The sequence below is a fragment of the Brienomyrus brachyistius genome, chromosome 9 (assembly GCF_023856365.1).
Source record: "Brienomyrus brachyistius isolate T26 chromosome 9, BBRACH_0.4, whole genome shotgun sequence".
In the NCBI taxonomy this organism is placed as follows: domain Eukaryota; kingdom Metazoa; phylum Chordata; class Actinopteri; order Osteoglossiformes; family Mormyridae; genus Brienomyrus; species Brienomyrus brachyistius.
The window spans coordinates 3,341,230-3,355,797 of NC_064541.1; the positions used below are offsets into that span (position 1 = coordinate 3,341,230).

The 14,568-nt window shown below is 45.2% G+C and overlaps 1 protein-coding gene across 1 annotated transcript in view; it reads left to right on the top strand.

Moving 5' to 3' along the window:
* Nucleotides 1-651: 651 nt before the first annotated feature.
* cadm4 (cell adhesion molecule 4) overlaps nucleotides 652-14,568 on the top strand; it is a 54,976-nt gene continuing 41,059 nt past the window's right edge. Inside the window, exon 1 of the mRNA XM_049024310.1 lies at nucleotides 652-1,006. Within this exon, the coding sequence (XP_048880267.1) occupies nucleotides 934-1,006 (73 nt within the window). The 5' untranslated portion in view covers nucleotides 652-933. The remainder of the gene's footprint in view (nucleotides 1,007-14,568) is intronic.

Genomic DNA, 14,568 nt, shown 5'->3' on the forward strand with positions numbered 1-14,568 from the left:
TTAACCTGTACGTGGAGGTTAATCGGCCGCGATCGAGAGGAACACTGAGTTGTCATATCATGCTTTATCATGAATTATCAGGGTTGTGTTGTCACAGACTTGGCATGCAGGGACACAGCGATCACCACGTTAGGATCTCTATCCTTAGCCAAGCCAATCGTGGCCATTTAATTACATTTGCCGCAGCCTTTGTAACTTAAGCGAGGTGCGCAGGCACTACGGCGTGTTTTTGTTCACACTGTAACCTCCGTGAGATCTGCCCATTGATATTCTTTACTTAGCTTAAATGACCCTGTATGTAAACATATTTGAAAATATTGAACTGTCATGTACAATGAAAAGGAAAGCTATTTATGGTTTATAAGGGTTAAAATCGGTCCCTTATTTGCGGATATTGAGCAAGTTGTTCTTATGCAGTGAGCGTGTGTTTTGTTTTTCATTACAGAGGTCCACCACGTAATCTGTTGATTTAAAACAATTCGCCCAAATATCTATTCGTTCAGTTTCTTGTCTGCTTATTGGGGGTCGCGGTCAATTTAAATAATAATGAAGAAAATTCATTAAACGTGCACTTCGCTCTGGGCATTTCCCTTTAAGCTGTCATTGAAATCCCGCCCTCATCTGGCTCTCCCACGCCTCCGACCTGCCTGTGGCAAACAGCATACGACAGATTTGAACACCTCCCTCTTCTCCACTGTTCAGCTTATTATCATTTTAAAGTTACGGAGGAAAAACCTGCCGAACGACAGTGTTCTTTCTCAGTTGGTCACGGTCTGTAGGTGTGATAGCGTTTTTTAATATGTGATTGACAACGACTGCAGAGTGTTGGATTTCAAGTCAACACAGATTTATAGTGGCTCAGATCGTGATTGTGAATTTAGGTTTCACAAGAAATCAAAGAAGAAAGGAGAGGACAACAGTAATTAGCCTACAATGGCATTATCCGCCGTTTGGAACTACTGCGTCCCATTGTCCGTCATTCTGCTCTTGTCATTTTTACGCACAGGTAAGCGATTTTGTGGCAATACAGGACGATGTCTAGTGTTTGCGGGGGGGGGGGGGGGTTGCAGGGTCGGACAACTTTCCATTTAGGCATAATCAAGGCTTTGCAGGAGCGACCCGACATGTTTAAAGTCCGGGTTTTTCGGCGGTAATAACGACTGCGGTTCGATAAAAAAAATTGCTGCTACGATGAACATAAACATGGCAATCAAGACAGAGATGTATTTTTATTTGTGAACAAGTGTCTCCGTATACACTGCGAAAGCTGACCGGTCACTCGTTTTCAATGGAAAATTTCTTTTTTGTACCTCGGATTGTGATGTAGCTACCGTACTGCCGTCTTTGCGCCTTTACTCGGCTAAATAGATAAATTAACCCTTTCCATAAGAACAATTCTCGTAATTAAAAAGAGATATACTGTTTGTATGTATTTCTTCAAAATGACCTTCACAAAAACTAAAGGCATTGTTTCTTGGTCATACATTATATTTTACGACCCTCTCGCAAATATCCTTCGGTTTCATTGGTTGAATGTGGACAGTATATATTTGGTCGTATGAAATTTATTTACGAATAAAATCTATACTCTAAGAATAAACTTACATATTCCTTTCGCAGTAGTTACTGAATAGGTTACCATTTTCCCTCTTAATTGAGTAATTATTGCAGCTATATTATTCTAGTTATTTGCCTTTGCAATGACACTTTTAGTTTTGTGTTGATGTGTCTGTGTTTTTTGTCATTGTGTTCATTCTCATTACCCTCCTCCCTGTGTAAGTATTAAGCATGTGCTGTTGGTTTCCGCTGTGATCTCATGAAGTAAAATATGCTTATTTCCCGTGTAAATAAGTCGAAGAAATGCATTAGGAATGGCATATTCACATAGCTACCTAGTGCCCAGTAATCGCTGAAGAGCAGATATGTGTCTGAGGCTGGCGTACAATTTCCCACTTGGAGCAGCATCACCCCCCCCCCCCCCCCCATTTTAAGTGCAGCTACGGATGAGGGAGCTGAATTAATTTTATATCATCTAGAGCAGATCTGTCCTTTCACTTCAAAGCTTTAACAATGTGATGTTTTTATCCCAAAAGGCTTACTTTTATTGTTCTTAAAGAAAGCATAAGGGGCTGTATTTAAGCTAGTTATTGTTACTGTTCGTTTGAGCAGCGTTTCATTGTGTTAAGGGGTGAAAGGGATCTGAAAAAGAGCAAATGCTCGTTTCTGCCACGGCACTGGGGCAGCGTGGTTGGATGCACAGCGCTATCACATGAGATGTGAAGCCAGTGGAGCGAATTGTATCGTAGTTACGTCCAGAAGCCCGTCCGCGTTAAGTGGCGTACACGTCGGGCACATGGGGCTGCGTGCTCCGTTCGTTGCTCCGTATCGTGTTGGAGAGGCAGGCTGCGCCCCCCCACCACTCCCCCTTTACAAGGCTCGTTGTGTTCAGCCTGAGCCCTCGCACAGCCCACAGTGCGCCGCTGTGTTCGCCACTCGAGCCGCTGCAGCTGGAGGTAGTGCGCTGATCACTGTCATTAATCTCGCTTGTGACGGTGGAGGTGGCTGCAAGGAGTGGGGGAGGGGACAGGGGGGATGCAGGAGGGGGAGGCGAGATGGTGAGAGGGAGCAGGCGACACGGAGGGCCACGTCAGACGTCCCTTCATCTAATAAGCCAAGACAAATGCATGTGGCTTATAAACACATGAAAAATACGGCAAGAGGAATTAGCAGGGGTCATGTTTACTATGCAGGAGAAAAAGCGAGGCATTCAGTGACCCCACACAGGGCAAGCGTCCTCAAACTCTGACTGATAGGTCAAACTCCCTGTTCTGCTGCTGCCCTTCTCCACGGGGAGCTATGATGAAGACGTGCTAACATCCCTCCTGCGGCCCGGCAGATGGGAAAGTAAGACAGAAAGAAATAAAGAGGCTCACCACGGTGGCAGGCTGGGAGGGCAGTGTACATGGGGCGGGGGGGCACCGCTGTGGGGTAGGGTGGGGGCTGACATGCAGAAGCTGCTGGGCTCTCTCTGCCCCTTCTGGTAACAGTGCAGGACACCATTCTACCTATACTAAGCGCTGAAGCTGCTACTATATTGTTCCTTGTTTCTGTACCATAGCTGCTGTCCGTTTTGCTCCTGCTAGAGAATCTCTAATGCTGACATGAATGCTATTGGCACTAATGCTTCTCCTCCTTCAAATCCTCCAGGTTTTTTTTTCCCACCGGCTTTGTTTCCATGCCCTTTTTACATCTGCTATCCTCGCCTCTGCGTCTTTGACGACATCTTTGTTGATTTGGCTTCACACGTTGTTCCTCGCATCCATTTTCCACTCTCTGCGCACCTGACGCGCCAAGCCGTCACGGCGACAAAGCCTTTCTCGGTTGGAAAAACGGACAAATGGATTGGAATCGGAACGAGCAACGGGAATATTACACAGGTCACAGGATTAATCCCTTCTTTCTCTCTGTCCCAGAAACACACATATATGCTAAGTGCCGTGTACGAAGGAACAGGAGAATGCTGAGCATCCAGGGCAGAGGCTTGGTCACAAAGTCCCTGAGCTTTGTATCTGGAATGCGGGCTCGGTGGATAGCACTGCAGCCTCAAACCCCCAGGAGCGTAGGGTCAGTTTAAGGGGATTGGTGTCTCTAAGTTGCTTGACTGTGTGTGAGTCTCTACCCTTTGTTGCCTAAGATAAGCACTAGGTTCCCCATGAACATGTATTGCATAACCCATTATGGAAAAGGGATGGATGGATAGATCTTGAGTGCAGTACAGTGGATTCTTGCTCATTAAAGCCTCTTTAATTATGAATGATCAGCCACCGTTAAGTCTTCCAGAGCTTGATTAGTGGGAGGTGTCACAGAGACGGCTTACTTTAATTGGATGGCTATAATCCAGGCCTTTTGTGACTCATAATGTAATGCTGCCATTTTGTCAAGGCTTTGGATTAGATTATAACGGAGGTCCTAGTAGGAATAGACCAGCGGAAGGCTGTAACTGGCACAGGTGACAGAGGTGGGTGGGGACACAGGATCAGCACACAGGGAGCATGAACTGCGGTGGGGGGGGGGGGGGGGGGGGGGGCGCCGGTGTACACGGAGGATGAAAGGGTCGGAAACAGTGGGCCTTGGCGTGCAGAGCGGTGCCATGGGACACGGTACACCTGTGATATGGCTCACTGGCTCGAGAAAGAGGTGCTGGGGAGTGGAGGGGGTGGGGGGACGGATGGGAAGGGAAGGAGCGGCCACAGTGTTCACATCAGAAGTCACTGGACCATGTGGGGGTGGGCAGGCTCGGAGAGAGAGGGAAGAGAGAGGAGGGACAAAATCAGATGAATGATTGCGGTCTGGAGAAGGATGGGGGCGAGAGGAAAGGGCAAATGCTATGGTGCAAACCTGGATGAGGACTCCTTGGGGGGAGGGGGGGCAGGAAATCAAACCTGGACAATGAATGGCCATAGAAGGCGGAAAGTTCAGAATCAGTCACAGGGGCCGACCAATGAGCAGCGCAGTAAACCCTTGAGGGGCGTGGCTGCTGTTTGCTGCCATCAATAAAGGGGACGGTGACGCCTTGACGCCTTGCCATAGAGCACACTGCCCACGCAGCAGCAAGTCGACATTTCCCAGCTTGTGACGACTCATGCCCTCAGCTCTGTCACATAGCACATATTTTTATGCCCTTCTAATCACCTCAGCTCATTTAGAGATTTTTCATTTTTTTCAATCCATTGCCACCAAATTCACAATAACCGCAACAGCGACTTAGTTATGCCTGAGTTCAACTTGTTATGGCATTTTGTCTGTAATTGTGGTAAAAAAAATTGGCTTCTCAATCACTATTGAATTTTGGGTGCAATGTTTTATTAGTATATTAAAGTCATTCATTATGGATTTGCATCAGCATGAGTAATATGAAAAAAATAGTCGATTCAAGAGAATCCATTTATTTCTTTTTCCTTGTTTTTCCCAATTAGTTGCCGGAAGGTAGCCATTAAAACCATCTGGCGCACACAGCACCCGGATTTCTGTGACATATAGTTGCTTCATTACTGGAATCCAAAATTGTAGCAGTATTAGTAGTTTGGCAATGGGAAAATAAGATTTGTTTTGGTTTTTAATGAAAGTAATTTTGTCCTGGGGTGTTAGGGGTGTGTGTGCTTAGCCATCATTAATTTTACCTGCTGGTCCACTCTTTCTGGTATTGGGCGATCTCAATCTGCAGGAGTGAGAGGGACAGCAATAGCGGAGATCTCTGTAGCATGAGAAATGGTCCAATCTGTTGACCTTAAAGCTCAGTTATCGCAGACAGTTGTCCCTAAGGAGTCCTTAGTGGGGAAGGAAAGATAATGACTTTATGAATCTTCTGCTGTAGTATGTGTGTTGTCGCCTGTTTTTATTTATTTATTTATTTATTTATAAAGGCTCACATCACTTTGGTTTCTGCGAATCAGCAGGAAATGCTATAAACAGGTTTTCATGTTCGATCAGGTATGGAGACCACTGGGGAACAACAGGTAGGAAAACTCAGGGAAGAAGCTCAGGGAATATGGACCAATGTTATCATCTGAAGTGGATTTAGATGGAAAGAAAACCACTTTGTCTTCCGGGATCCAGGTCATTGTTGACCGGCCACTTCATGTATATGTCAGCTGTGTGAATACCTGTGCTCAGCTAATTTCTGACACTAAAAAGTGAGAAGGTGTTTGATCACATTTAACTTTCAAGGTCGTCAGCTTCAGTGTTTGACTAGATTGCGATGAAGCAACTAACAAAGCCAGCGCAATAGTGCATAGGTAGGGGCGTAGGTTCCGGTGGACTTGTACCCCCAATTCTTAATTAGGCCTCATTTATTTCCCCAATAAATTGACTTTGCATTTAAATCATTAAGCTGTGTCCCTACAATATAAATTTATCTCCTAATAAGTTGATTATAGGACGAATATGGCAGAATACATGGACAAAATAAGGCAGAACCGATTAAAATCTGTTCTAACCCCAGACAGCTGTGAGTGTGCAGTAATCGCATTACGAGCCCCTAACGCACAGAGACATGCACGAAACTCCCTGTCTTAATAATTCAGCAGTATTTCAGTGGTACGAATATATTTATTCCCGTATTTTTATTCCTTTTCTTTTTGTGCATTCGGTTGTCAGCTCATCCTTTTGTGCAATCCCATAGGATGTCAATGTCAGATGGAGGGAAAAAATTATTTTCAGTGTAGCGTGATTAGCTCTTTTTAGCATTGCGCTCCGTCCCTCTGTGCCTCCAGTCTCCTTCTTTTATACTCCCCGTATTACCATAACTCTTCTCATTAGCTCTGTTTACGTGCCGCCTTTTTCCTTCTACGTCTCCCTGTTTATTTCACCTTCTCATCTCCCGCGATCGTCGGAGGGTTTCAGATGTAATTTCAGCCTTTGCATTTAAATCGCTGTGAGATTATTCTAAAAGTTTCTTTTTGCTTTTTCGAGTAAAATTGCGCAGAAGTAATAATAAAGCATTTTCATTTCAATCCATGCCCGCGAAAAGGAGAACTGAGGAAGACTAGAGAAAGCTGATTGTTTTTTTTTTCAGGTTATCTTGTTCAAGATAACCCCGAGGGAGAAATGATAAAAAGAAACCCAGTAATTCACCAGCGGGATGAAAGCAAACTTCCATGCTGGTTTATCCAGCTTTCCTCTCACCTTTGATGGATGGTTTACTTTCCGGCAGAAAAGGGCGGTAGTAGGTCCGTAACCGTTTTACTTAAGCGATGTAGAATTATTAGACAGTTTATACTGGGATAAGCGACTTGATTTTAACAGGTGCATACGTTTCGCTCTCTAACTAAAATAGGGGTAGACGTTTGAAATAGCATTACAGATAGAAATTAAAATAGTATTCATAATTTATTTACACCCCTGCTCTGTCAGCTTGTACGACTCGGTAGTAGCATTTCACAGGTCATTGAATTCAAACACTGGCATTTGTTCCATATGTGTCAAATTGGGAAACTAAGCATATTATATCAAATGAAAAGGATGCACAGTGGGACATGTTCCTGTTTCGCACCTCCGGGGCTGTGAGCTGGGCCTCGGTCTCCGCTTTACGGGTTTGCATGGCCTGCGCCCGTTTGCAGGGGCCCCTAACGCTTGGAGTTTTTTTTTTTGTGCCCACAACGGATCAGTGTCTTGGGACGAGTAGTCCCTACAAATGTCGGCATAACGTCTGCTGGTATTTTACGAGTAAGGCAGCATATACTATTTTGAACTTCTGAATAAAGGTCTATTTTAAGAATTGTAATTGAATTAAAGTTAATTTGGTAGTCGATCTATATAGTTATTTACTGTAGGTGAATTCAGGGTTGAATATGAAATCTTTAGGCCTATATTGCATTGTTCACCTATTTTTCAAACAGAAAACATATAATTGCTGGTGATTCAGAAACAGATCACTTGCAACACTGGATATGCCGGTCTTCTGTGTTGTCATCTTCCTTGTTTTACTTTAAGTAGTAGTAAGTAATTACTTTATTATAAATTTTATACAATTAAAATCATTGATTTAGTGCAGGGCACTATATGTTTTTAATTAAAACTGCGTCAGTAAATTTTCTGTCCTTTCTTTATAAAGTTCTTTATCTGAAACATGTCTGCCTGGTCACTTATGTGCTGTTATGTTTTCTTCCTCCTTGCTCAGTTTCTTTAAATCTGCTACTTCCCTCTAATTCTGGTCTCCTGTGGCGTTCCTGAGACCTCAATCAGACCCAGAGGCGCCCGCAGCTTTATCTGACCCCCGTTTTCTTCAATGTTTCTATATTTTGCAAAATTGCAAAGCCGACCTAGAAGCCGCCAGACGCTGTCTTGCTTTTGACGCTCTGTCGCTTGCGGCTGGAGTCGATTTTTGTCACTGTGAGTCTCTCGTTTACGGTTCATTCCTGTCCTGCGATGACACCTGTCAAACGCGCAGCCCCCGTCCTGTGTGTAGTTCTGTGTCGGGTACCTGTGTGATGGCAAGAGCGCTCAAAAATGTCACACGGGGGAGGGGGCTTCTGGTTATATTATTATTACAGAAATCTCTCTCTCCCCTCCCCCCCCCCGTTTAAGTCCCCTTAAGCCCCTCCCTCTATAATCTCTGTATTTCTCTGCTGCAGTTTTCCTAGTTCCATTCCTGTGGCCATTTTGTTCTAATGTCCCCTCAGAATCCACACCCCCATTCATTTCCCCCTCCCCTGATCATTGCTGCTCACTTTCTGTTCCCTAGCCGTGTTCCCACTCACGGTCCATCCCAGCCTCTTGCCCCACCCCTTAGAACCCCCCTCTGATTCTCCCATAGCCATCACCAGTCTGTTTCTTCTCTCTCTCTCTCTCTCTCTCTCTCTCTCACCCTTCCCATTAAACTCATCGCACAGACAGATGGAGGCAGTGCAGCTCTCTGTTTATCACAAGGGGAAGTTTAGTGCTGTTTACAAACATTCATTTTTAATTTTCTGCTCCTTTGCTGCACACATGTATATGACAGTTTGCAAAAAGAAGGCCATTCTCCTCTCTCCTCCTTTCTCTCTCTTTCTGCAGTCTTCCAGCTTATTTATCTATTATATATTACTGTCTGTTTCCCTCGGTAGAAATTCACAAAGTGCCAAATCTGTGTCAGTGAAAGTGCTTATCTGTGTGTTTCTAAATTTTTCTAACCAAAGATTTAATATTTAGCTGTATGTAAATGGAAGAACCTCATGAATCAGAGAGGGGATATTTAATCGATATGATGATTCTGTACTAATGTATATGTACCAATTAACTCAGGCTTGTATATTTAATTGCACACATCCATTTTTCATAGTTCCTCATCTGGAGTGGGGTCTCGGTGAGCCTGCAGCCTGCCCCAGTGATCACAGACTGCCGGGCGCGGTATCCCTGGACATGGTGCCAGCCGGCTTCATTTCAGTAGTCATGCAGATGCATTGCATTTCATTTTAAACAAAGACTGCAATGCATATTATTACATTTGTAATTGGAAATTGCTAGTACTCTTTTCAGTCTTGTAAAAATATAGTATTTTCTGGAAGAGTTCCTTTGTGAAGTAAGCACAAGTGAAATGCTCAACTTCAACAAGAAAAACAGCAAATTCAAAAATGAAATTACCAAAATTACGAAAATATTATTAATAAGTTGTAAAATAATGTAATATAACCTTGTAGTATAACAAAATTAGGCTGTTGTCAAAATTAGTAATGTTGTCATGAGCACTGGGAGGTAATAACTGAATAGTAAGATGAAATGGAAACAGTATTTTCAAAGGAGTGCATTTATACACTCCTTCCATCTTCGTATAACTGCTTACCCAGTACTGGGTCACATAGGATTTAGAACCAGGAATTTCTTATTGGTTAAATTTTGAACCTCCTGTTTTGCTCTGATAATATTAATTATGGCCTTTAATCAGTTGACTTTTCTGTAACTGTGGTGTTTCAGCTTTTGATGTTTGCACTGATAAGCTAAGTATTTACTGAATTAACTAAGTAGATGAGGATTACTAAAGAAATGTACACTTTTTGTGTATTTAGTTGTAATTAAACCTGAAGTGCAGACAGTTTTGCAGCGTGTTTTTTGCTCGGTTCCCTAGCATGTGACACGAGTGTCATACTTGCTGAGTGGAGGCCTTTCCGGGATTCTGCTCACGCCCCCCAGAGACACACACGCACCATTATCCCCGGCGTCGTTGTCATGCGAAACACGGCCCGCGGACCCTGGCGCGTGCCTCAGCCAGGCCCCGCATGCAGATCAGTTTGCCTCCAAACGACCCGCCGTTTCCGTTTCCAGGGGCGAGATGGCGCCGCGGGAGAGGACGAGTGACACGCGCGGGCAGTCAGAAGCGGGCAGCCACAAGCAGGCCGCCAGGCGAGCAGACCTTAGATCTCCCTGCCCTGCGGCCGGGAGTCACATGATCGGCGACTCGTTAAATATTAAGCATTTCCACACCAGAGTTCAGGGTTGTAATCGAACATTTCTGACAGTTACAACCCAAACCATTGTAATTGTGCAATTGTGCATGTCTTCGATCGAGCTGCAAGGAGCCACCCGCTCTCTCTTTCTCTCTCCCTCCCTCTCTCTCTCTACCTCTCCCACGCGCGGTCACTCCCGGACCATGGCGGAGCTGCTTCGTTAACGGGCGGATGCGAGCGAGGCTTGCACGCCGACGCAGACAGCCTGGCTGCCGTGCGATTTGGCAGAGGGATGGATATGGAGAAACAGGCAGCCCACGCAGACACACGCTGCCCGCGTGAGCGATTGTGCAGGGGTGGCTTCCTCGAAGGGAAAATGGATCCGGATCGCCTGAGAGTTTCTCTAGGCTGCAGCAGAGACAAGCCCTAGGCAGATGTGTAGGATGTCATGCATGTTTCCCAGTTTGGGAGAATCCAATTTGTACAGGTGCTGGTCAGCACTTCCCTGTCCTTTCAAGTAGCTTGTTTGCTGTCTTTCTTCTCTTGTCTTTCTCTCCATCCATCTCTTTCTCCTTTCCCATGCCCTCCCTCTCTCTGAAGCCACCGCCGATGCTGGGCACTTGGCACAGCTTCCTCCCTCCCATAGTGTCTCTTTTATGTGTTTCAGGCATGTCCTGTTTTTTTCACTTCGCCATTCGCGAGTGAATCCTACACTTATACTTTTCTGCCAAAGCTGCTCCCCCCCCCCCCAAAAAAAACAACAATGCACCAGAAGGTAGGGGATCACAAAAGTAGCTACTACTGAGCAAAAGGAGGAAATGTTTAGCGAGCGGGAAGTTGCACCTCCGAATTTCAGGTTGCGACACTCTTTGTGTTGTTAATACAAGGGAATGTGGGAAAAAGAGAGGGATGAGGCGAAGGAGGGAGGGAATTGATGCAAAGGCTTGCAAGGAAATTCAAATGGCTCGCAATTGGGGCCATGCTGGAAATCATCATTTGTTTCCCCTCACATAATTAGTACTGTTTCACACTTACAATTGTGTGGGTTTTGGTGATAGAATGTGTCTTCAGGCAATGGTGTTTTCTTAGCCAAAAATGTCATTGTCAGATATGAAAATTGGAAGAAACATATATATTTCTGAAGCCCAAATTGGAAATGGTTGCTCTTAGCGTGTGGCTATTGTATCTCTGCCACCCGCCCTCCCAGAAGAGAGACAGGGCTATGGCCCCCCGCGTATGACGCACATTTGCTGCATTGCATCAGGCCGTCCCTCTCGGCAAGCGTCCCACCGTACCGTTCGATCGACCCCCACACCGGCGATGTCACGCAATATTAAATTGATGCTCTGCACCTGAAACCTGCAAGAAAAACGGTCATCACCCTGCATGTGAGTGCATTACGGTTTCCCATAATGCACCACAGGCTCATTACATTTACCTCATCCTCAGGAAAATTAATTACATTTGTAGTGGGAATTAAAAAAGCAGGGTTGTTTGTTTACTGCTGTAAAACCTAACATGTCCCATAATTCTGCTATTGCACGTTTTCTCAATTATTCCTCCATGGTTTTTTTCCCTTTCCTGTTCAATAATGCATCCATTCTGAAATTAGACCCTGCCATTTTTCATTTGTATCACTCCCCCCCCCCCCGCCCCCCCAATCTCATCCTCAGTGTCGTAACCTGATTTGATGGTCGTAAATGGCACAATGACAAGGTAGAGAATTTAATAAAATAAAGACACCTGGGGAAGGTGGAGGCCATAACTCCCCACCCCCCCCCTCCCCTCAACATTGTGAGTGTGGTGAGGGGTGTCGTTTGCACCCTGGCCGTGAAAATTCACTTGCGTGCCATGAGACGTGACCCACTTTTTGGAAAGTGAGCTGCTTCAGCCTTTGGCCAGATTTACTGCTGTTAGCTTCGTGTGCAAGCCTCATGCCGTTTCACACCAGTATCATCAAAACACTGTACCCATCATTCTCTGGGGCCGAGCCAGGAAACGAGAGAGAAAGGTCCAGGAAGAGAGAATCTCTCAGTAATGAACACGCCTGCTAACCAGTGGGTGATTATTAAGAGTGAATCACACGTGTGATTGAACTCTGGCGGAAGTTTGTCCTGGGTGAGGGGGGAAGAGAGGAAGAGGGGCGAGGGGGTTTCTTGAAAAAATCCCGGCAAGACACATTTAAACGTGAAGAGGATTCATACTGGTGGGAAGGTCAGAGGAGGCAGTGGGTGATGGGACCGTGACTGTGCGACCTGCCAGAGTGCGGCAAGGCAGAGAAGTTGGATATTTTTAATGAATATTTGCTCTTGAGTTTGAAAAACAGAGCCAAGTATAGCAAACAAAAATGATTATGATGGGAATAAGCGAACTCATGTCATTAAAGTTAAAAGCCATTTTTTGGGGGTGGCAAAAAATGCACTACTTGTTAGATATTTTTTTGATGAAAATAGGTTCATTTGCTTTTGATGAAGGGAATAGGAAATTAGTCAAAGTAAATTAATGAAATTGTAGCCAGTAGTGATAATTAGGATGGAAAAGTAGAGATGATGAAGGGCGAAGACAAGAGGGGATGGTGATAAAGAACAGAGAAAGGGCAGATTGCCATGATAAGCGAAAGCGAGGAAAGGGGAGGGACATCTACAGGAAATGAATGGCATGGTGTTGGAGATGAGGGGATGTGACACCGAGGGGGTCGGGGGTGTTGTGAGTCACGGCTGTTTGGAAGAGGAGCATATTAATATGAGTGTCCTGCTGATAACATCATGACCTGCTGGTTCAGCTCTGTAGCCACACCGCCCTCCTGCCTGTCTGGTTCATCTGCATTGGTGTGCAGAGGCTTGTGCTGACTGGGGGTGGCAAGCTGAGCCGAGGCTTACGCAGGCATGCATATGAACACATGCACAGTGGCGCGTTACACACCGCCACGGAGCGCGCCACTGTGACAACCATGTGAAAACAGAGCCCAGGTGCAATATATGCAGTGCAGAGATTTGTTAAATACACACACCGCCTCCGGCACAGCACAAGGTATGCACGCCACGTGAAGATACCTTCATAATGCATTATAATGGATGGTATAAGCATTAAGAATGCTTTGTACTGCATTATTAAGGTTTCTATAGTGTGTTATATATGGGAATGTCACAAAACATTCAGAATTCCTATAATGCCCATAATGGGTTCTTGAATGAGCCTTTTTATAAATATGTCTAGCCATATTTATGATGCTTCATGAATGCATTATAATGTGTTATGAATATGTTCCTAGGTTCTTATACACATGGCATTCATAAAGAGTGTTACTGAGAACTTTTTATGGTAATCTTTCTTATGTAATGAAATGTAAAATTCAGTAAAGCTGAGGTGTGTATGCATCTTCGGGTGAATGTTCTTCCTTCTGAACTTTACCATAGTACTTTTGTGTTGTTGTTTTGATGTGCCAGTTTATTTGGGGAATGAAATATTGCTCATGGAATAGTGTTCTAAGGGGAAAAAAAAATTCCTGAATCTGTTGACTGATGCTGAGAATTTGCAAGCAGCCACTTTCACTTTCACTTTGATCCCGCAAAAATCCCCCAACATACCACGGAGCGGAAAAAGACCCTTAGAGTGTGACTGTTTAATTTCCTTCCTAAACGCAACCCACCCGGTGTGGGACTTTCCAGTGTGTTGCCTATGATGCAACGTAAGGCAAACGCTTGTTTTGGAGCTTGAAGAAAGAGGTTGCCAATTAGCTCATCCAATCGTCTTCTGCTGCGCTGGTTTGCCCCCTTCTTTGTTCCCGTCAGTGGTGTCGTAGTCACACGGCAAGCCTAAGCGGGGTTTCCAGTTTTCATGCCAGGGGATGTCGTTGTTTTGCCCCTGTCCACCCACGCTGGACCAGGGCCAGCTCAAGATCTCTCCACCCCCCTCAACCGTGCCGTTTGGACTGTCATCAATCATTTAATTAGGAAGGATGACAGAAAAACAGATGAGACAGAAAAAAGACGACAACAATAAAAAAGCCTTGTATTGCGGTGACTGGTAAAGAGATATTGAGAGGGAATCTGGAGAGGCTGGATTTGTGACACAGCACCTCACTTCACTCTTAGCTAGACCTCTGCTCTTGCTCTCTCTCCTTGGCCTCCCCTGCTTCTTCTTTTGTTTCCAGATTCGGCATCTTCTTTGGCCTCGCTCTTTGTTCCCCTTTGTTCTAGACTTCCCCTTTTCTGTCTCGATTCCAGCACTGGAGTTTGTAGTCAGTTGATCTGCGTTAATGAGGTATAATTGCTGCCACTACCTCTAAACAGATGCCGCTGTAAAGATGCTTCTTCCTCTGGCTACACTTTCTCACTCTAATGTTTCATTTGCTCCCCTCTGCTTTCCCTTTTCTCCTTCTGTTCCTGCCTTGGTCTGTTCTCTGCCGGCTCGGTGGCTTGCATTTCAGAGGGGAGATACCTAACGGTGCGGATATCTGCTGATTTTACAGTGAATTTGGCATGTTAATCGCCCCTTTTTGCAAAATCCCCCAGCAATGGGCTAGAGTCCCAGGCGGGGCATGGCTTGGCTGCAGTGAGAGCGCGTGAGCAGGGTGGCTGGCCGCAGGCAAAATGTTGAAGGGGCTTCTATAGCGAGGACCCTGATCAGCGGTAATCCTGCGTGTTAG